The sequence below is a fragment of the Centruroides vittatus genome, unplaced genomic scaffold (assembly GCF_030686945.1).
Source record: "Centruroides vittatus isolate TY-2023 unplaced genomic scaffold, ASM3068694v2 contig_150, whole genome shotgun sequence".
Classification (NCBI taxonomy): Eukaryota; Metazoa; Arthropoda; class Arachnida; order Scorpiones; family Buthidae; genus Centruroides; species Centruroides vittatus.
Window position 1 is genome coordinate 1,145,175 of NW_027120928.1, and position 23,770 is coordinate 1,168,944.

At 33.3% G+C, this 23,770-nt stretch overlaps 1 protein-coding gene across 1 annotated transcript in view; it reads right to left on the reverse strand.

Moving 5' to 3' along the window:
- Positions 1-2,285: 2,285 nt before the first annotated feature.
- Positions 2,286-23,770, reverse strand: part of LOC136968630 (citramalyl-CoA lyase, mitochondrial-like) — a 30,008-nt gene continuing 8,523 nt past the window's right edge. Inside the window, exons 6-11 of the mRNA XM_067262631.1 lie at positions 20,631-20,748; positions 15,058-15,062; positions 9,165-9,334; positions 2,938-3,052; positions 2,494-2,597; positions 2,286-2,430 (exon numbers count right to left, since the gene is read on the reverse strand). Coding sequence (XP_067118732.1) covers positions 2,942-3,052; positions 9,165-9,334; positions 15,058-15,062; positions 20,631-20,748 — 404 coding nt within the window. The 3' untranslated portion in view covers positions 2,286-2,430; positions 2,494-2,597; positions 2,938-2,941. The remainder of the gene's footprint in view (positions 2,431-2,493; positions 2,598-2,937; positions 3,053-9,164; positions 9,335-15,057; positions 15,063-20,630; positions 20,749-23,770) is intronic.

Genomic DNA, 23,770 nt, shown 5'->3' on the forward strand with positions numbered 1-23,770 from the left:
ACATATTTATCATCGGGTATCTCAATAAAAGGATAGCTGATGTTACAAATATGTTTATGATTGATAGAAATATTTCTTAATATATCAGACCAAGCTTTGGATCAATTCTAAAATCCATTGTCTGATAATATTCGGGATTGGTTTATGTCCAATTTTATAAAATTAGATAAACAAATGTGGAACATCTTAAATTTTTGTTAACAAGTGGCTTTTTTATATACAATTTCAACAAAAAAAATGTCTTGTTTCTGCAGGCTGGCTTTATAAAGCTCACATAAAATTTCCAAATCACCCATACAGAAATTAACTGCACAAATGATTGATTGTGTTAATTTTAACATAGAATAAATATCCTAAAATTATGTTTTTGAAGTTAGAATGACTTGAAGACTTAATTTTTGTCATCAGTGATTATATATACAACTAAATTTACTCACAAGTTGGAACTTAAATTATTGCATATTGGTGTTTTATAACTTTATTACCATACTCTGTATGCTCTATACACTTAAAATTGTCATTTTTTCTGAAAAACTGCCAATAAATAATTTAAAGCCAAATATTCGGCTTTGGTCGACGTATAGCTTTAAATGTATCGGGTGTAGTAAGAATGTTTGATTAATAAATAATTTAAAATGTAACTACGGAAAATCCTCATTAGTTCAAAATTCGAGGGACAAAATAATCGCAACTTCAAATTATCCAAGATTTACATATTTTTGTACAATATGCCAAATGTTATGTAATTGATTCATTTTTATGCAAACAGAGTATGGCTACAAATACAGAACTCTATTTTCATTATCTATAGTATTATTGTTAATTAAACTGTAGGTAAACAGCATGTGTCCGGTAAGAACCTGTTTGCCAGATAGATTTTATAAAAACTAAAGCAGAATTCTTCAAAATGTAGTGCAAATTATTTTTAAAGTGGCCCAAAAAGTAGTAAGTTGCCCAAACGTAAGCCCTACAAATATTCGTCCGCTACTCGTAGCCCAATCTTTCGATCCCAAAACCGGCCATATTTTACGAGGAGGAAAAAGGGTAGTCCGTGGGTAAGGCGACATCCAAAAAATGTATTACCGTAAAAGCAAAGCAACATTGGCCCGATTAGAGTCGTCGGCCTATTATTCTCTTACGGTACGAAAGCGCTTCGATCTAAACGGACGAGTCGACGCACGCTCGTCACAGTTCGGACAGAATTTCAAAGTAGCCGTATTTCAAACTAACCAAATTCCTTAACATCTAAATTTCTATATCTATGGCTGGGACAAATAGTTCAAAATCCCATTAATAACCATACTATCCGAGTTTGAATTAACAAGGATTTGGAACGTGACGAAGTCCGAACGACAGAACTGTTTTTTATGTATTCGTTCGTAACAAGGGCCTATAAATAATGGCCAAAAACATTTGAGCAGTAAATTTGTTATTTATTATTTGCTGAAAATTGCATTTAGGTGTTGGTTATTCGATCATTCGGTTTATAAGTGTGCTGTTTTTCGTCTAACGAAGATTTATTTTCAATACAAAAGAAGGAAGTTTGTTGTTAATCTTTAGAATCTACCAAATAAGAAAATATCAAAAATATGACATTGTTAGCTTAATTACAAATATACATACATAACAAACATGATAGCAAAAACAACTTTCATCTTTACATGACATAAATCTGTACTAGTAAATGTGTAGAAAAAAATTGTTTCCCAACATTTTTCAGCTAAGGATCCATTTTTGCTTTGCAGTCTCTCACAAACCAAATATCTGCAAAATATACACACACATTTCTGCATTTTTAATTTATAATTCCCTCTTTCAATGTATATTGTAACGTAAATATATTACACAGTTTTAGAATACATTATACCATTCTTATTATACTGGATTGCTAGGTATGTTTGTCAATTTTTTAATGCTCCAGTAATATGCAATCGTCTAAAATATTCTTATTAGTTTCCCAATTGTCGCCAGTAGTTTGTCTCGTAAGGATCGCGATCTTCGGGTTGGGAATTTTACTAACTTAGCAAATGGCACATTTGATTCCCTAAAAATGTGAATTGCTATTCGGCTAGATATAAGCAATTCAATTAGTGTATTAAAAATTACTTATTTAATATTTTGGGCAGTAATTACGACGATTCCTCTTCTGCGAGATCAAATGTCGACTTCTCGTTCACAATTTATCCAAAGAAGATACGACTATTCATTGAGATTAGCAGCTTTGTTATTCATTGAAGTAAAATTAATTACAACTTATTCAAGAAATGCAGCATACCTCTCCAAAGTAATGTTATTAAAATTTTAAGAAAAGCAATTTTATTTTTGAAATGTTACAAAATTAGCTAGAAGCACATTTTATAAGAGTGCATTGCTATCAAATATTGATGTAGTGAATAACAAAAATTCCATTTCCAAGTATTTTCCAAGAATCTGAAAGTACAGACTTATCAATTAAAGTATTGTATATTTGAAGCCCAAAAGAAAAATGCTTACTTGCTTATATCTAACAAGCTTTAATTCTTGTTTATCGGTTTTCTCAAGAATACGTCTCAATAGTCGACATCCTTTCTGGAACCATCCTTGGATTTTGGAAATATCTACCACTTAAATATATAAAACAAAATGAAAACTAACATGTTTAATTTTAATCATCATTAACATTCAAATATAAAAATATACATATATTTTATATATAAATCCTTAGAATACAGAAAAACCTTCACAGCAGTATTCATTTATTAAAAAGTATTAAAAAAAATTAAGATGCAATGCAATAAAAAATTTTAATCAAAATTTTACTGTATTTATGAAAAAACTCTCAATTCTTATTTAAAATTTAAGTAACGATATCAAAGAAGAATGTACTTAATTTTTTATCGACAATTAATAACGCACATTCGGTTTCGAGATTTGGAAAAATTATTAGATTCGTCTTACTAAACTATAGGAATGGCTTATTCTTTCCTTCTACTAATTTGGCCATTTGTAAGACATTTTGTGCTTGCAGAAGGAGAGGTTTATCGATCATTGTTCCTTTATACGTAAATGCTCCCTGAAATTTCAACGAGAGAAAAATTAAACAATTGTTTAAAAAAATGTTTTGAAAATATATATTAAAATTATATTATGTTCTAATATTAAAACTATCATCAAATTTAATTATTTTAATAAAACTGCTACATTTTAAATTTATTTTTAATGCCATTAATATCGTGGTTTCAAAACTTCTTGGAATTATCCACAACTGTGGAAATGAAAATTTATCTGGGAGCTATTTCAGTTTCAAAGGTTTTCAACATATTATCATCTGATGTTGAGATATCGGTTCGTATGGAATTTGTTTATGATCCATTTAGTAATGCTGCAGTTGAAAATGTATCGTGAACATAATCGTTACGAAAACTATTTAAGTGTTTTCATAATGATCGTGTGAGTATTGATAATAAACCTTTTACAACTGCTAGACAAAAAATTAGAATATTCACCTAACTGAAAGTTTAGTGTACCTTTTCTTACGAACAACACAGAGTACAAAACTTTTTGTGACACTACATAAACAATGTATATGTATGTTTATTATACACATTAATCAAACAACAGTGATACTACACCAGAGTAAAGTAAATAAACATACCACTGAGCCTGTTACCGGCGTGCGTCTTCTAATAAACAGACCTGTGAAATCTGGAAGTTTCCTAAAGAAATTTTAATTAATTATCTTTCCCTTTTATCACGGGTTAGTAGAAAAAAATCCTTTAGCGGGGACAACTTGAAACCCTCTTCGAATAACTATCGACATTCTATCATTCCCACGCAGCATGCAGCTTGATTTGCATGATAATTTATAGTTAACATCCAAATTTTGTCATCTGTTTTGGGTCCCGGGAACACCTATAACCTTTATCGTCTATAACAATTGATTGCATGACCGATTTTCCCATCATAAAGCTATAAAAGATGCTTCCTTCCCCCCTCGGGGAGTCGATCGTCGCCGGCAAACAAGTCACGTTTTTGGATTAATTCTATCTTGGTGCCAAACTTTCCTGGACATTGTCTGGATATCAAATTTATATACAGACCATCAAAGAGGTATGGAACCATCTTGTGTGAACTCTCTCTCGGCCCCTGTCGCGCATTAGTAAATTAGTATTATTAAATAGGGATGAGATATTAAATTTCCTCGACGTTAGATTTTTGTAACATCTATTTAGTTAACCAATAAATTGTTATTCCTTGTTAAATGGTGTCGTCATTTACTCGGATATCACCTGCGCCGAATTGACGAACCCCTCTCTCTCTCCTTCCGCTCGACTGGACAAAACAATCCGTCCCCTCGGGACTATTAACATAAACACGCCGTCTTGACAAGTGAGTAGATCGACGACCTGTTGCCGAAAATGGAGAGACGACTTCCCCGGCGGTTCGCAGACTGTTACGAACGTTTTCGAACTCTCGGGTTCTTCTTCGGGTAACTAATAACGCCCGAACGAATGCAATTCAAATTAAATTCAATTGGAACACCAGTCAGAACTCTATTGCATGAATATCGATAATGTCATTCGGGCATGCTTCCCTTTAACCGCCGTAGATTATTGTAAGTTCTTGTCTATGAGCGCCTACCAGGCTGTTGACAGAGTGATTTTATCTTTATGGTTAATGCAATTACCATCTTTAAGTGTAGCCATGCAGATGTAAATAGCCTCTAGCCATCTAAGATGGTGTACGTGTTGCGTAGTGTGGATCACCTTCGCTTGATTGAACATTGGTTCTACTCCTGGGTCTGAGGTGTAGATGGCTAGAGCAGAGATGGTCCTCGCATGTAGAATATCCGCTGTGTGCTCTTTCATTCTCACTTCTAGGGAGCACTTGGTGGATCCTTACGATAATCTGCAGCGGTTAAAGGGCTGCGTGCCCGAATGACATTATTGATATCTACACGATAGAGTTCTGACTGGTGTTCCAATTGAATTTAATTTGAATTGCATTCGTTCGGGAGTTATTAGTTACCCGAAGAAGAACCCGAGAGTTCGAAAACGTTCGTAACGATCTGTTTATTAAAAGATGCACACTGGTAACAGGCTCAGTGGTATGTTTGTTTACCCATTAATCAGACAAATTAACTCAAAAGTTTTTTTTTATGAATGGAAATGAAATGACAAAAAAATAGAATAACACTTTGACTGTGACAAAAAATTAGAATATTAGCAAAAACAGCCAGACAAACAGCCATAAAAAACTAAATTGTAATGCAAATTTGCATATTACTGGGCACAGCAGTAAAACAGTACAAGATGGGGCGTAAATGTGACATTAGTGACAGAACTAAAGATACTATCACAGCCTTGCACAAAGCAGGAAGAAAACATAAATAAATTGTGAATTATGTAAAGTGCTCTCAGCCAATGGTCTCTAGAATACTGAAACAAGAATACCATGTTAAAGTTTTAACTAACAAATGCCAGAAATGTGGACGTAAACGAGCAACGACTGCGAAGGATGAGAGAAACTCTAGAAGGATTGTCGTGCGAAACCACTTTAAGAGGGTTAAACACTGCATGCACAATGGAGAGCAACCGGAGTGAACGTTAGTAGCCGAACCACATGCCAAAGGTTGCACGACTTGCACTTCAACTGCCGTGTTCTCAAGACGAAGCCATCTCTAATGAAAAAACAACAACAAGCACGTGTCAGATGGTGCAAAGACAGGCTCATGTGGGGACAAGACAACTGGAATAAAGTTCTCTTCGGTGACGAATCCCTGTTTTGTCTCTCCTGTGGTGACCGAGGCCCAGGTGTACGGAGAACAACCAAAAAGGCCTTCGAAAAGGACTGTATGAAGAGATCCGTAAAGTTTGCATCGTCTGTCACGATCTGGGGATGCACGAGTGCAAACAGCATAGGACAACTGTGCATTCTTCGGGAACATGTCAATGCACAGACAATGGAAATGTTTATAATATTCTCCACAATGAATGTGATCATGATAAAATATTAATTTTTGTTTGTACCTTTTTTAAACAAAAGTTTTTTAAAAGGATGGGTTTAAAAAAATTATTTCTTCATATCATAGTTTATTAATTTTTACAATACAGGTACATAGAGTAACATATGAGCCGTTATAAATGAAAGTGGTATAATTCCATTTATTCATACATTGAGATATTTAAGGGTTTATGTTTGAACCAACTGAAAAATATTGACAAACATTAATAAATTCAGGTAATGTTTTTAAAACTATAAACTTATTAAATTTTATCATGTAATAATAATTAATAAAATTGTTAAAGAAAATAAATGATTTTTTAGGTACAAATGGACTTATACCACTTTCAACAACAACAAATTGTGAAAAATATGAACAACAACAATTTTAAATTTATAATTTAATTGAAGCTGGCTTTTCTGAAATGTATTTTTGGGCTGCAAAAAATTTCCCCTGAAAGGTGTTAGATACAATTCTATTGTTAACAGGATAAGTATAATGTACAGGAGCAAGCCACTATTAATTTGAGGTGGAGAGCAATTATATTTTAAATTAAATAATTAAAAATTGCAGCCTGGCATTGTGACGATGTCACAATAAATAATTGCTCGTTTTAATATAAAAAATGTGCTGTTATAAATAAAAGTGGTATAAGTCCATTTTTGAAAAAAAATAAATTAGTGATCATTTCAGTGAGTCATAGCTGTCCTTTTTTTATATATTTAATAATACAGTCAATGGTGTACAATATTGGAATACATCCATTTGTAATAATGAATAATAATAATTATTATTGATTATGAAAGGACATCCCACTTTCAAAAAAAATATTCTTTCAATAACATTTTACAGTTAATATTCTTTTGATTAATTTATGAGGATATTGTACACCATTGACTGTGTGATTAAATATATAAAAAAGATCATCTATGTCTCACTAAAACTATAACTTCCTTATTCGTTCCCCAAAAATAAACTTATACCACTTTCATTTATAACGGCTCATATATTGTGCTACTCTGCAAGGGCGTCGCCAGGGGGAGGGGCAGAGGGGCAGTTGCCCTCCCGTAGAAATTTGAAAAAGTTATTTAAATGCTAAGTTTTAATTAAAATAATCTTCTTAGGCTTCTTGTAAGTTAAAGAAAATGTTTTATTTGAGATATTTCTTTTCCGGTACATAGTAAATGATTAAAACTTCATGAATCGTTTCTATTTTACCTACATACAATTCATATCCTCTATCAATTTACATCATCTTGCCCCCCCCTTACCATTGGCTGGCATCATCCTTGCTACTCTGTATACATACTGTAGGTATTATTTTCTGTTCTTTTAAAATTTCTTTGTCTGACGTATACAAAACTAAAATGCAAAACTTATTTTTTAAATAAAAAATTTATATTCTCAATATTCCATAGAAAACTTCATTAAAAAGAGAACTTTGAAATATGGAGATCAACTGTATATTATGGAATGTAGTTCAAAAATACTTTTGAACAGCAATATGAATGATGTAGTATTCACAAACAATGCATGTTGAGCAACACTGGAGCTCTAAAAATGCAGATTATAGTGCTTAAATAATGTTGTCCATATTTGTGGAATTTCTAGAGTTGTTGCATTGCACGGTGTTAGAGTCGATATATAAAGGTTCTCCCAAATGAATAGTTCTTTTTGATTATTGCATCCTTTTATATATTATAAATTACATTATTATTTTAAAAAAGTATGGAGAATGAATCTTCACAAAAGAATATTTTTTTCATAAATGAAATTATTTTGGTATGTATTTAACATTCATCAAAGGAAACAGTGCACCTTGTAACTCCAGCAGTATATTTAATAAATCATAACGTTTTCAACCTAATACCATAGACCTTCCTCAGCAAAGTACACCATTTAAAATAAAACAAACATAAGCATATTAAATTCAACAGAAATAATTTAAAATTAAAACGTTATCTATTAAAGGGTGATTTATAAAATATACTGTTGGAGTTACAAGGTGCACTGTTTCTTTTGTTTATTTCTCCAGTTGGATGTTTCTTACTTATTAACTTTCGTCGCTAAAAAGATAGAAATGTCTAAAAAGTCTTTTGATAGCGAGGTCGAGGCCAAAGTTTTCAACGCAAAAACGTGTACGTTGGACATTCGGCACCGTTTTCCCATAAGTCTAGAAATTTGGCAATGGCGTTTGGAAAGTCAGTGGAATCATGCTCGACATTCCAAAGGCCATTGCCAAACTTCTAGAATTACAGGAAAGAGGCACCAAACGTCCGACGCACACATTTTCGCGTCGAAAACTTCGGCCTCGACCTCGCTATTATATCCAAATTATGTGCACAGAAATCAGATAGCATAAAATTTTAAAATATCTTTTTACAATATTGTTGTTAATGTGAAAAATATTTTTTCTTTTCTGCAAGTAATAGAACAATATATTTATAATACTTGGAACCATGTTGTAATTTAAACTGCTAAGTTCAAGAAACCAAAATTATTCTGTATTCAGTAACATTCTAACAAATTGGAATAAAAATTCATTACTGAATTACTGAAAGAACTGTAATCTAACCTTATAGAATACAAAATTTATTCATTATCATTTCTTGTATTCTTTGCAAGCTGAGAATAGTGAAAAACAAGAATAGTGAATAAAGAATAGTTTCTGTTTCCTTAACTTTGTCTTTTAAACAGATTATTATTATAAATTTATCAAATAACTTTAAAATCTTAATAATTATTTTTACAGCTTTTGTAATAAATTAAACAGAAATGTCAATTTACAAAAAAACTTTAAAAATATTTCACAAAATTAGAAAAAAAAATATCCTAAAATTATATAAAAGTGAACTATAACAACTACTTCAACTTATAATAAAAAGTGTTTAGAAGTTAGTCAAGTTTCTGTAACTGAGAACTGATCAGCAAACTATATTATTTTAGGACATTTTTTTGAAAAAATTTTACAAAAAGTTTTTAAATTCAAAAGAATTTGGAATTCTATTGAGGAAAATTTAAACTTTTTCTTTTATAAAATCTTTTAATTTCCATATTTAATCCTGAAAAAGAATTCTATAAAATTTTAATAATTATTCTTTTAAAAAAGAAGCGAGATGTTTCATAATTATATTTTTTGGTGATTAAAATAAAATAATAAAAGTAAGAATATGATAAAAACCTTTCCAGATATTTGATGTTCTTCAAACAATTTGATAAGTTCTCTTGCCCAATTAATTCTTTCAACAGATGGAGAAAATGCTTCTTGAACAACAGGCACTTGACCAGGATGTATTACTTGTTTTCCTGTAAATCCCATCCGAGCTCCTTCAATTGATTGTTTTTTTAAACCTGTTTAAATCTAAAATAAATTTAAATTGATCAATTTTGAAAAACCACACCAAAATATGATAAACATTCAAAATCTTAAGAATTTATTTTTATTACATTAAAACTATTAATTAAAATATTATAAAAGTGAATTTGATTGTAAAACTGTGTGGGGACCCGAACGAGATCCGAATCGTCACCCTAGGTGAGAGACCTCGGAATGCGTTAAAGTTCCGGTTTCGGATGTTAAAAGAAAAATAAACCGTGTAAAGGAACAATGAAGGTTGTTTCCTTTAAAGAGGTGTAAGCAGAAAAAGCAAGTAAAATAATGGGTCCACAGTCGAAGCAGAGATAGCAAGAGGGGATCCAATTCGAACTGGCGGCTGACCTTTCCTGTGCCCTCCGGTGAGTTTCAGATTGTCCCAGCTGACGAGATGAAACCAATAAGATAACGTGTCGGGAGCCAGGTTAAGGTGATGTACGGGTAAGAAACGGTTGGAAGAGAGTCACGAGTGTGGTGTGCAAGCGACCGGTAGTGCGCCCAGCAGTTGTGGTGAGGTGAGAGAAACGACGTACGTTTTGGATACAGTGAAGGGAAGAAAGACTTTTGGGGACAGTGTCTGAACAACCGGCTTGTGGGGTAGTGTCCCAACGAGCAAGCCGCAGTGATCCACCCTTCCGGCGGAAGACTGAGGACTATCTCCGAAAGACGCGGATATACGGTACCGAGAGGAACCACGATCGAAACAGTGCCCGGCCCGAACGATGAATATATCGATAAAGACTCTAATAGTGCGCCGTCGAGGCTTACCTATGTAAGTTTTGTGAATCCTTTTTCGCTGTTATTAAACGCATTGTAAATGGGAAACCTATCTCAGTGTGCCTTACATTGCCCACTCGGAAGGGCTGACCGCGAAATGCCATCCAAAAACACTCACCCCGGTCGGCTAACCTCGCAACTGTAATGAATTCATAATTTTATAATTAAACTTAAAATGTATAGAAAGTCATAATTAAATACAATTGGTGGGTTAATTAAAGTGAAACACTGTAGGCTATATGACTGGCTACAGTTATTCCCATTATGAGCAACCAACTTGCAATGAGACTAACTAGCATGGATGAGCCACATAAAATAATGCCATGACTCATATTACTTGTTATAGATTATAGAATAAAGACAAGATACATATTGGAAATATTTTATTGAGTATAAGTGAATATTTATTAATGTTTTATAAAAATTATAGAAGAAAGAATAAATCTAAACTGAAATCAATTTTATACTAAACATAAAATCTTTATAATTCATTCTTTGTTATTTATCATCAAAAATATAAGTACACCCCCAAAGGATTGTCAAATTACATTAAGCTATATTAATGCTACAGATTACTAATTAAATGTCAAGTAATATAATTTTCTTTAATCTAAAAAATGTGTTTACAGATTTTTACATTTGTATAAGTACATTCTCATTACATCCAAGTATTTGAATTAAAATCCATCTTAAAAAACAAAGCGTTGATAAATATATCACACTAACCTTATGAGGGCTTTGCAAAATTTTAACTTATAACGAACGTTTTTGGTTTCCTTAGGACCTTCTTCAGGTGGAATTCTAGTAGAGAAAACCTTTTCGTTCAAATTTCCATTTTGGATGTGTTCCAATTTTTCGAATTTTCTTTTAAATTTAAACATATAACAATGTGTGCATGTGTCAGCGACTATAATGCCAGGTCATACATAGTCTGCCATGCCCCTCGAAAGCTGTTTTTTATCCTTAAAATTGATTGAGAAGCCTTGGCATTCTGCTTTAAAGATCTCTAATGCCTCCAAATTCCTAAGTTGGTGTATCTGCTGAGTTTGCCGATCACGGTCGCCTGTTGTAATTTGGATGTAATGCCATTTTCACTGGCATATATAGCCAAAGCAGTATTGTTGTTGTTCTTCACAATATCGGCTTTATGCTCACGGAGGCATTGTTTGAGCGATCTTCTCGTGGAACTGATATATACCAGATCCCTATTGAATCTATCATCCCTGAGTGGAATTTTATACACTCCCGGCACTTTTTCGATGTCCGCTCAATCTTTCCTGTTCCTAAGCATGGCAAATATGTCCGGTTTACACCTGTAGGCTATTTTTGAATTAGTATATGTCTCAATCTCTTAATATATGGAGTGCATACGGCACTCATACGTTATAGTAATAAAATAAAATAAACAACCATTCAAACTTCAGCAAAAGTTCTTTAATCTTAAGAACATTTTCAAACGCATTAAGTGTCCATCTTCAGTTACTTCTTTAAATCAAATATGAAATTCGAACAAATATTACGTAAATTAACGGTACGATTACAATAATAATAAATAAAATAAAATAAATAAAATAAAAAATAAAATAAAATAAAATAAACAGGATTATCGTAATTTACAAAATTATGCCAATATTTCATAAACAAATAAAAATAAAATAAAATAAAAATAAAACAAAAAATAAAAATGAAACAAAAAAAATCAACATGAGGTTTAAATCAATCACGGATTATCGCAGTATTTTTTTACAATTACTCTCATCCGTCATTAAAGACAACATTATAGTAATACAATGGGGAGACACATTGCGCTGCAGACTTATTTTTTGGAGCTCTATCCGATTGATTTTCGGGTCGGCTTTCTTGTTTGTCTGCTATTTTAAATATTAACTTTTTGTTATAGCCATGGTTTTTGGCTACTTCTGCTATTCTTTTTATTTCCCTCCGCTTGTCCTGTTCTTTATTACAGTGCATATGGGCTCTTCTAGGAAGTGCTCTAAAGGCTGCCATTTTGTAGTTGTACAGATCGTTAGAGTTGGCTGGGATGTTTATCGGGATAGCACTCGGTTTACAGTATACCTTAGTATCATATTCGTTGCCATTAAAGGTAATACTAATGCCTAAAAAATGAGCTCATTTCTTATAACTCAATCGTAAGACAGTACAGATTGTTATTCATACACACTACATAAATTCTTCAATGTTCAGTTTTGTTTTCCAGATGATGCATACATCATCAATGTATCTTTTATATATTTCGATATTAGAGATGAACTCAGGGATGATTTTGGCTTCTAAAAGACTCACCACAATTTCGGCCAAGTCCCCAGATAAGGGGCTACCCATAGGTACTCCTCTTTTTTGAAGGAACATCCCATCTAGTTGGAAGCACGAGATGTTGGGAGCTGCAGAAACAGGGCTCCAGTTTAACCGATGGCTCTGCCTTAAAGTCTAAAATAGTAATCCAGAAGCTTTCAGATGGTAGGCAGTCCCGTATAGCTTAAATTACCTGCGTCGAATTGGAGACTGTAATTTGATAGCCTTTTAGATGTTTAGCTAAAAGCGTATGGATTTTCTGCTCTATTTTTCTGGTGGGTGCACTAGTTTTGTCTAAAAGAAGTCTAAGTTCCATCCCTTGTTTATGCATTTTGGCATAGGCAAAGAGTCTGGGACATGCAGGTGAGGCTATCATCGCATTGTCTAACTGTAACTTTCTTGCTAAACCAGTGTGCATAAACCTGTGGACTCTTGACTGGATCTCACCAAAAAAGTCCTTTCCTATCTCCTCACATTCTGTGTCTCGTATATACTTCTGGACCATGAGGAAATGAAAATCCAGAAAGCTTTAAATAAGAGCAAGAAATGGCTACGAGAACATAACATCACCCTTCTGAGGGCTGACAAGAATAAGGCTATAATATTGATGAAGACAGACTCCCACACCACCATCTTGCAGAAGTATATATGAGACACAGAATGTGAGGAGATAGGAAAGGACTTTATTGATAAGATCCAGTCAAGAGTCCACAGGTTTACACATACCGGTTTAGCAAGAAAGTTACAGCTAGACAACGCGACGGTAGCATACAAGTGCCGTATGCACTCCATATATCGAGAGATTGAGACATATACTAATTCAAAAATAGCCTACAGGCGTAAACTGGACGTATTTGCCATACTTAGGAACAGGAAAGATCGAGTGGACATCGAAAAAGTGCTGGGAGTGTATAAAATTCCGCTCAGGGATGATAGATTCAATAGGGATCTGGTATATATCGGCTCTACGAGAAGATCGCTCAAACAATGCCTCCGTGAGCATAAAACCGATATTGTGAAGAACAACAACAATACTGCCTTGGCTATATATGCCAGTGAAAACGGCATTACATCCGAATTACAACAGGCGACCGTGATCGGCAAACTCAGCTGATACACCAACTTAGGAATTTGGAAGCATTAGAGATCTTTAAAGCAGAACGCCAAGACCTCTCAATCAATTTTAAGGATGAAAAACAGCTTTCGAGAACATGGGAGGCTATGTATGACCTGGCATTATAGTTGCTGAGGCATGCGCACATTATTATATGTTTAAATTTAAAAGAAAATTCGAAAAATTGAAACACATCCAAAACGGAAATTAGAACAAAAAGGTTTTCTTTACTAGAATTCCACCTGAAGAAGGTCCTAAGAGAACTGAAAACGTTCGTGATAAGTTAAAATTTTGCAAAGCCTAATAAGGTTAGTGTGAAATATTTATTTGAGTTACTTGAGTATAATGAGAAGGTAAATAAAATTTCTTCTAAAAAAGTTCAATCTGAATCAAATCTGCAAACTTCATATGCCTTAGTATTATTTTAAATAGTGATAGTGTACTTTTCAAAACTGTTCAAAAGTATTGATTATAGCAAACTCATATACGAAGATACAATGGGAACAATGGGAACAAAGATACAGGCCGAACACAATGGTATAGCCTGGAGAGAGAAATGGAAAGAAGGAGTAAAGTTAATGAAGGGGTTAGAGTAAGGTGAAATAAAGGAGGATAGGATAGTGTGAAGGAAGTAACCTTTGGCTCATGGGAGCCATGGGCGTCGCATCGCATTTATTAAAGTAAAACAAATAATACAAATAGTGATACATTGAAGAAAACAAGCTGTGCAGGTATGGGTATAAGGACCGACAATAGTGTAAACACAATGAGGAACTAGACATGCGGTGAGAAGGAGAATACATAAGAATAAACATTATATACAGTAAATTCGCGTGGAGAGTAGACTGTACAGGCGAAAGGAGACAAATACATAGAGAATACATAAATGCAAAATAGAATACAAAACCAAAGTTAAATTTTTATAATGAACATAAAACTAAAATTAAAATTAAAACAAGTAAAATTACAACAGATGTATAGATGAGCAATATTTACAGGAGCTAATTTAGCAATGCTGTGTCAGGAGTACAGAAGTCCAGGTACTTCGAATACGGCCGCCGAACACACTTGGGAGAATAGAGTCCTTAAAGTGGAAAAGGAAGCACAGACTTTGTTGAAAAACTGGTCTAGTCCAAAATTTTTATGTCCTTAGCAAAGTTTTTAAGAGCAATAAAATTGCTCTTGTTACTGAAGGCACTAAGGTTGCAGGGCCAATGATCCCCGCTGCTGGTCACTTTGTTCTTAAGGGTTTTTCGCTGTTCGACAAACCGTGGGCAGTGATATATTATATGGTGAGGATCCTCTTCTTCCCTAAGGCTGCACTCACAAAATCCATCAGTTTTCCCAAGGAACCTTTTTAGGTAGGTTCTCAGATTCCCGTGACCAGTTATTAACTGAGTCAGTTGGAAGGATGTGCTGTACTGAGGCTTCGTGTGCCGGTCGGGAATGTTTGGGAAAAAGCTATGGGTTAGCCTCCCGGTATCACTATTGTCCCACCTTTGCTGCCAGATGCTCCTAATGATGTTGTTCAGCTTATTTTTGATAAAAGTAGCACTGAGCCTGTTGTAAGAAATGATACAATTGGAGTTAGGGACACTGCGGGCAAGGAGGTCAGCCCTCTCATTGCCTGGGTTACCAGAGTGCCCCTTAACCCAATGGAAGGAGATATTAACGTTGTTTTCTTTTAAGTTAAAAATAATTTGAATACTGTTGTTTACAATAGGGAGCGTGCTATTAAGTTTAGTGATTTGTTGAAGGGCCGTCTTGCTATCACTGTAAATATTGTAGGACCTGATGCGTAAAGGGTGGAAGTTTTCTTGAATCCAGCGCAGAGCATAAAGGATGGCCAAAGACTATGCCTGGTTATTCGTACAGTTAGTGTGGAGTCTCCTACGCATTTGATGTACACACTGTTGGCTTTTGTAGGCGGCGAAAGCACACCCGACAATCTCGTTGGCTTTGGAACCATCCGTATAAATTTTAATTAAGTTATTTGCATTGCTGGGGGTATTAGTGTCTTCTCCAATGGAGAGACTAGGGTGGATGACAGAATGACTAATCTTGTCGATGCCGTTAGTTACAACAAGTTCGGCGATGTTCTTAATATCTGCAGATGTCTGACTGTCGTTGACGATTATATTACAAAACTGTTCGATGGTAAGCTTGCCATTTGCCAGCTTATATAGTCTGTAATTAATGAACTTCTCCCAGATCTTGAGGTCAATGGGCAACAGGTTACTAAGGACCAAGAGGGCGTTTGTGGGAGCCGTTTTATAGGCCTTAGTGACAGAAATAGCGGAGAGCCTTTGAATAGATAACAGCTTCCTACTAATGTGTGACTTGAGTGCAGAGGTACCCCAGACCTCAGCCCCGTAAAGAATGACAGGCTCAATAACAGAGGTGTACAGGATCCTACTGGTAGTTGGGCCGTAGCCCCACCTGTTCCTGCAGATGGACTTTAAGGCATGCGTGATCCTGGTGGCCTTCTTGTAGATGTAGTGGACGTGTTCTGTCCAATTAAGTCTGTGGTCTATTATGACACCCAGGTATTTCACCGAAGTTGAATTCTTGATTTTGTTGTTATTTATTTTGATGCTCGGCCCTTTCTTTAAGGCGTTGCCCTTTGAGAATACCACCACACGCAGTGTTCCACAAACTTTTTGTGTTCAAGGTACACCTATCAAATCAAGAAATTTTAGAGGTACACCAAAGGAAAAACCAACGTTTATTTAATATTTATTTATTATAAAAATCAGTACAATGTTTAATGAGAAATGTGAACCTGCTTAACTGAGCACAGGCGATCAAAATTTGGAACAATCATTGATAAGGCTGCTCTCATTCATCTCATCTGGTCAATCGTCCTCGGGCGTTCTCTTTTTCTTGATTTAATCGTAATGAGAGTTGTAAACCCCAATTCGCATAAATAAGTCATGGCAAATGGTAAGAGAATTGCAATAGCACACTTTGAAAGCAGTGGATACTCATTTTTTATATGCAGCCAAAAATGTGCTAGCTCTGTTTCGGAAAATTTTAGTTTTAATGTCCGATCAGTTTTTAGCTCCATGAATTCTTCCTGCTCGTTTATCAGTAGGTGTCCAATGGAAATGCTATCTGAAAATGTTATTTCGTACCCAGTCCATAAGTTGCAGGTCACACTTAAGAAAATAAGAGTCATTTTTTCTCCTAATAGCTCCAAGTGTTTCACTATCAAAGCATGCACTTTTTTTCTGAATTGGCAGCCACGACATTTGGGAACATTTCGTTACTACCATCGGTAGCGTGGCTAATCCATAACACCAACTTAGTGAGAAAGCTTTCAATCTTGTCCAATAACGTTAAAATATTAGAATTCCTGCCTTGCAGTTTTTTGTTGAGCTCATTTAAATTGGGGAATATATCCGCCAGATATGCAAGTTTTGCTACCCATTCTTCTCTTTAAACAGAAAAGAAAATCGGTAGCAAAACTTTTTTACTTTTCTGATTTACTTTTTTACTTTTTACAGATTTTACTTTTCTGTTTAAAAACAGAAAAGTAAAATCTGAACCCTAGGCCTCTAAAAACATCTGGGTCTCATTTTTTAGCTCGTAAATTCGAGAAAGCACTTTTCCGCGAGAAAGCCATCGTACTTCTGTATGAAACAGAAGTGACTGATGATCTGCTCCTATTTCCTGACACACTGCATTAAACAGACGAGAGTTCAGCGGTCGCGACTTGACGTAATTGACAATTTTGACGACTTCTTGTAGGACAGACAACAATTCATCAGGCAGAGACTTCGCCATCAGTGCTTCCCTGTGTAAAAAGCAATGTACATTTTTAATATTAGGGTTTTTTTCAGAAGCCCTGGTTATAAATTCCCTAATTTTTCCCGTCATAGCTGCTGTTCCGTCCGTGCAAATGCTTATGCAGTTGTGCCATTCCAAATTATACTCACTGAAGTACTGGTCTGTTACTTTGAATATTTCTTCTGCAGTGGTATAACCAGATAGTGGCAGACAAAATAAAAAGTCCTCTTTTATTTCATATTCGTCAGTGTACCTCACATTTGATATGAGATGCGCGTGACCACTGATATCGGTAGCCTCATCGACTTGTAGCGCAAAAACTCCACTAAGTCTTAATTTTTCAATTAACGTTGATTGAATGTCACTAGAAATATCATTAATTTGACGTGAGATCATATCTGCTGACGCAGGTATTTTTTTGATTTCCTTAGCGGCTTCTTGGCTAATCATAATCTTGACAACTTCTTTGCAGACAGGTAAAATTAAAGTTTCAGCGAGAGAATGAGGCTTCTTGGATTTAACAAGCATATTAGCGATCACGTAGCTTGCTTTCTGCGCTTTATCTGATGTTTTGAAAGATAAACTCATAAGAGTTACCTGTTTCTTAGACTGGTCTTTCAAACGTTGAAAAAAGGCTTTGTCTTTTTGAGCCACTGATGGGTGTTTAGTAGTTAAATGTCGTAAAAGTTTACTGGGCACCATCGAATTATTGCCCAAAGTTTCTCCATTTTGGGATTGGGCATGATTCGTCTCCGCAATATATAAAGCCATAATGTACAGTACATAGCTCTCATCATATTTTCGATTAACAAGCTTAGGTTTTTTCTTCGTTGACTCTGCTTCTTGGGAATCATTAGTTTCACTTGACAAACTTGCGGCAGGTTTAAGGAATTTCCATATAACACATTACACGTATTAGGGTCTATTTATTTGTAATAAAAAAAGTCAATTACATTCGCGACGACACATTCACAAACTAGTGGCTAGTTACTGGCGAAAAGCAATTTGTTTCAGTTTACAAAAATGACTAAGCGGGGCGCAGCGTTACTCTCAGCTATGTGTAGGTGCATTATCTTCACAAAACTTGACATTTTTCCGCGGCACACCAACTACTGACCGCGGCACACACTTTGCGGAACACTGCAGTAGAGAGTCGTTAATCCAAACCCCGGTTATCCGAATTGTCGGTTATCCGAACGCTTTCCGGTCGGACTGTGTCGTGCCAAATCGAATGTTTTTGATACTAGATTTACTTCTAAAGTATAATTTTTATGTTTTTATATTCTTTCAATATATTTATTTTGTTTGTACAAAATAAATAAATAATTTTTAATGATACAATAGCCTCGATTATTATTATAAAAATTTTCATTAGGCTTAAAATCGACAAAAATTCAACACAAAGCAACACACAACAGAGAAAAATTTGAACATCGGACAGGTTAATATATTTTTTCGTACATTATCGGTTATTCGAACAACCCCAGTCCCCAATTGATTCGGATCAACGACTCTCTACTGTACTTTTAAAAAATCTTATATACAAGTAATGCTAAACTAGTTGAGAGAATCATTTATTCTGGTTTCTAATAGTTGCAGTTGTATTTTGTATGTTGTTAAGCTTGTTTGCAAAATATATGTAATTTAACAAATAATTTTTGCTTAATGTTTAAAAAGTTGTGTTGTTCATTTTTAATCAACTTATAAATTTTTTATATCTGACATTTTAGAAATCATTTTAGAAAATGATAAATTAATGAAATAGGATGTAAAGTATTATTATTTATATTCGTCTACGTGGACGTTATTTATTAATAGGACTTTATACTGGTGTTTAAAGATTAGCACAGTAATGAGAGTTAATTCAGGAAAAATTTCTTTATTCTATCACCTGTAGTAGCAATATCTGTACACATATTACACGTGTTTTGGGCTAGCATGCCCCTCATCAGCAGTATTACCACTAAACACTAAAATTAACAATAAAACAAATAAGTTACTATATAATCTAAAATTTACTTATTAATAAAATACAATTTTAAAAACCTACTATAAATACATATTCCAATTCCGAGTACGAATAGATATTTCTCGTTTTACAATAAAAGGTAACGTGTAAGTACATATTCCAAACTCGATTGATATTCCACGCTCTACCATTAAACAGTTTGCTGTATAATTAAAAAAATTAAACGAACATAATAAATAAAAACTATAAATTATTACAATTTGACCATAATGTGTAAGGAAGAAACTTACATCAAGGTTTTTCAAGTCACCATTCAACCGTGTTATAATAGAGTTGCTTAACTATGCTTATTTGTAACGTCATCGAGTATGGTGTTCCAGGATTGGTGGATTATACGACCCAAATTATCGTTGATTCTATTCCTTTCTTTCTTCATGTGTAAATGTTCGTATAATTGGCGTTTGTAATTATTTGATTCTTTTTTCCTTATTTTTATAGTATTTGTTTTTTTTAAAAACAAATACTATAAAAATAAGGAAAAAAGAATCAAATAATTACAAACGCCAATTATACGAACATTTACACATGAAGAAAGAAAGGAATAGAATCAACGATAATTTGGGTCGTATAATCCACCAATCCTGGAACACCATACTCGATGACGTTACAAATAAGCATAGTTAAGCAACTCTATTATAACACGGTTGAATGGTGACTTGAAAAACCTTGATGTAAGTTTCTTCCTTACACATTATGGTCAAATTGTAATAATTTATAGTTTTTATTTATTATGTTCGTTTAATTTTTTTAATTATACAGCAAACTGTTTAATGGTAGAGCGTGGAATATCAATCGAGTTTGGAATATGTACTTACACGTTACCTTTTATTGTAAAACGAGAAATATCTATTCGTACTCGGAATTGGAATATGTATTTATAGTAGGTTTTTAAAATTGTATTTTATTAATAAGTAAATTTTAGATTATATAGTAACTTATTTGTTTTATTGTTAATTTTAGTGTTTAGTGGTAATACTGCTGATGAGGGGCATGCTAGCCCAAAACACGTGTAATATGTGTACAGATATTGCTACTACAGGTGATAGAATAAAGAAATTTTTCCTGAATTAACTCTCATTACTGTGCTAATCTTTAAACACCAGTATAAAGCCCTATTAATAAATAACGTCCATGTAGACAAATATAAATAATAATAGAATTGTAAGGACAGTAAGGCTTTTCTAATTAAAGGATGTAAAGTAATCTAATAGCTTGTATATAAAATATATATATATATCATTATCAATATAACTAACCTTTATAATCAATATATACTAAATCAACAGCTTGTATTCTAAATGATTTTGCAATAAGAACAATTTGTTGTCGAGCCAACAATAATTCAATAGCTTCTGGAGTTCTAGTGGCACCTAAAGTAAAAGTCAAATTATTTGTAATCATTAAATAATAAATTTAAATCAGCTGTTAAATTTATCAAGTAAAATTTATGCTAATTCACTATTTTATTTATATTATTGTGAAACTTCCAGTAAAAAATATTAATGAACTAAAAAATATAAAATTGTGATATATAAAGTTAATTATATGCGTAAAAATAATGACAAATATAGATATTTGAAACAAAACCATAACTATTCTTTCAGTAACAATATTTAAATTATAATAAAACTATACTGTAGCATATAACAATTTGATAAAAAAATTTTCAACCAATGGAATGACAGGTTTGCTCTGTTTCTTCTTGCTTCCTTTTTCCAATACTGATCTTTACATCTCAATACTTGAATTTTTCAGTAGATTCCTTCTCTCTGCCATTTACCTGCCCAATCACTTCATGTAAATGTGATTTAGCTGGAATCCTTCTCATTGGGACTTTGCTTCAGGTGTAACATGGGCTGGTTATTATCCTATGGTACTTCGTCCTGCAAATGTATCCAGGCAGATGCGATTCATTTGATGAGCTACTGCTCTAATGACATGCCTTGACTTTTCTTATTTCTGGTAGTGGCTATGTACCCCTTAAACATTAAGCTTTGTTCTCTAGGATAATCAGCAGTTAGTAATGGGCCTTTTTAATCTGATGTCCCATATCCATGTCCCTATTGGATACTCACAGGTATCCAATAGGGCATGGTTTAGATGACCCCCTGTACTTATCACTGAAACTTTATCATCATCCTTTTAATACCTGTACTTTTATTGCTCTTTCTCCTTTTTACCCTTTGTCTACTTGATTACTTTGCAGCATTGTTAGTGGTAAACAATAAATCACAAAAATTAGGAAATAACTCTCCTTTAGCTTCAGTAAGACAAAAGATATTCTGTAGAACTCCTTTTGGTAAAATATTGTTCTGAGCAATAAAATTGAAACAACTTCTGATTTGTAAGGATACGTTCCTTCTCGTAAGGATAAATTCTAAGTAGTTTAGCTGGCACCAAACTCTTTGTCTATTGTGTTATATGTGTTTACTCTCCTTGCATCAACTGTAGTGAGCTGTTGCATTCCCTATGGACCAGACAAATAAGCAGACACCACACACAAACATTATTAAATTTTCTAGCCAAATTTAATAGCTTTTGTTCTAAATTGCAAACAGCTTATTATTGGTGGTATGACTATTACTGCACTCCTTTCCTCCACAATCATTGGTGATATCAAAAAATTAGGTTAGCACTTACTAAACTCTTTACAATAGAACCTTGCTTAACAAGTATAATTTGTTTCAGAATCTTACTCGTAATGTGAAACACTCGTTAAGCGAAACAATTTTTCCCATATAAATTAATGTAAAATACGATAATGCATTCCATGCCAAAAAAAATACTCAAATATTTTATGTATAATGTTTATTCAAGGAAAATTTTACAATAGTTATAAATGCCTTACCGTCCTTACTTCTAATTTATTTTTAATTGTCTACTTGGACATTACTCATTAGTAGGACTTTATACTGGTGTTTAAAATTTGACACAATAATAAGAGTTAGTTCAGAAAAACACATTTTCTTTATTATATCCTGTAGTAGTAATTTTTTTCTGTACACTTATATGTGTTTCAGGCTAACATGCCCCTCATCAGCAGTATTACCACAAACCACTAAAAATAATTAAATAAATAAGATATTATTGGTAATTAATAATTTGGTAATTAATAATTTTGGAAATGTAAGTCACTTGTACAAAGTATTAGAATACATTTTTACTGTAAGTTTTTTTAAAAAAAGTATTTTATTGTCGGGTATTTATTTACACAATATCTTATTTATTTAATTATTTTTAGTGCTTTGTGGTAATACTGCTGATGAGGGGCATGTTAGCCTGAAACACATATAAGTGTACAGAAAAAACTACTACTACAGGATATAATAAAGAAAATGTGTTTTTCTGAACTAACTCTCATTATTGTGTCAAATTTTAAACACCAGTATAAAGTCCTACTAATGTGTAATGTCCAAGTAGACAATTAAAAATAAAAAATTATACAATATGCATTGTTAAGGACCATGAATCATCATCTTTTCTTCTAGCGCAGAATAACCTGGAATGCAAATTCAATTTTCAGAAAACAAAAAACTCGCAGATAATGTCTGATAAACACACCAAATGATATGTCAAATACTTGAGCTATGTAAAGGCTATAAATAAATATTAGAAATTAATTAATTTGCCTAGAGGTAGGCAGTTATGCTGCCATCTCATATTAAATTTAATAATTATAAATATTTAATTTTTAATTTAGACATTTCTAAAATTTAACTTAGAATTGGTCATTAAATTTAATACGAGATGGCAGCATAACTGCCTACCTCTCGTCAAATTAATTAATTTCTAATATTTAATTATAGCCTTTACATAGTCCAAGAATTTGGCATATCGTTTGGCATGTTTATTATATAATGGGCAAAGGTTGTTGATGTTTACATGTAATATGCCTGAACATAAGTTTGAAAAAATGTTTGATCACAAGCAACACTAAGATGCTTGCAGAACAAGTGCTAAACACAGACTGATGGAGCATGTGCACAATCTGGGACTTCCCCTCTCCTCGTCACTCATTATGCAAGTCATTTTTTTACAATTTGTTTTGCTCGTTTTGCGAAATACTAGTTATGAGAGGTTCACCATACTTTCCTATTTTTCTTTATGCTTTTATATGTGTTTTTCTTGATAAATAGTATGTAAAAGCTTGAACACCACATGCATTTGACTTAAATTTACAGACAACACGTGACACACAAAATGATAAGCCCAATCACAAAATGTAGTTAAATTTATAAGTCTATATTTGTGAAGCAAGTAATTGTATTCTTACTTCAGATAACATAGGACTGAGTGGAAAGAAATCTAATTTGTCTGCTACCTCTGGAAACCAAACACAAATTTATATGAAATAAAGTACAGTAGTTATGATTTTTAATATAGAATCAATGA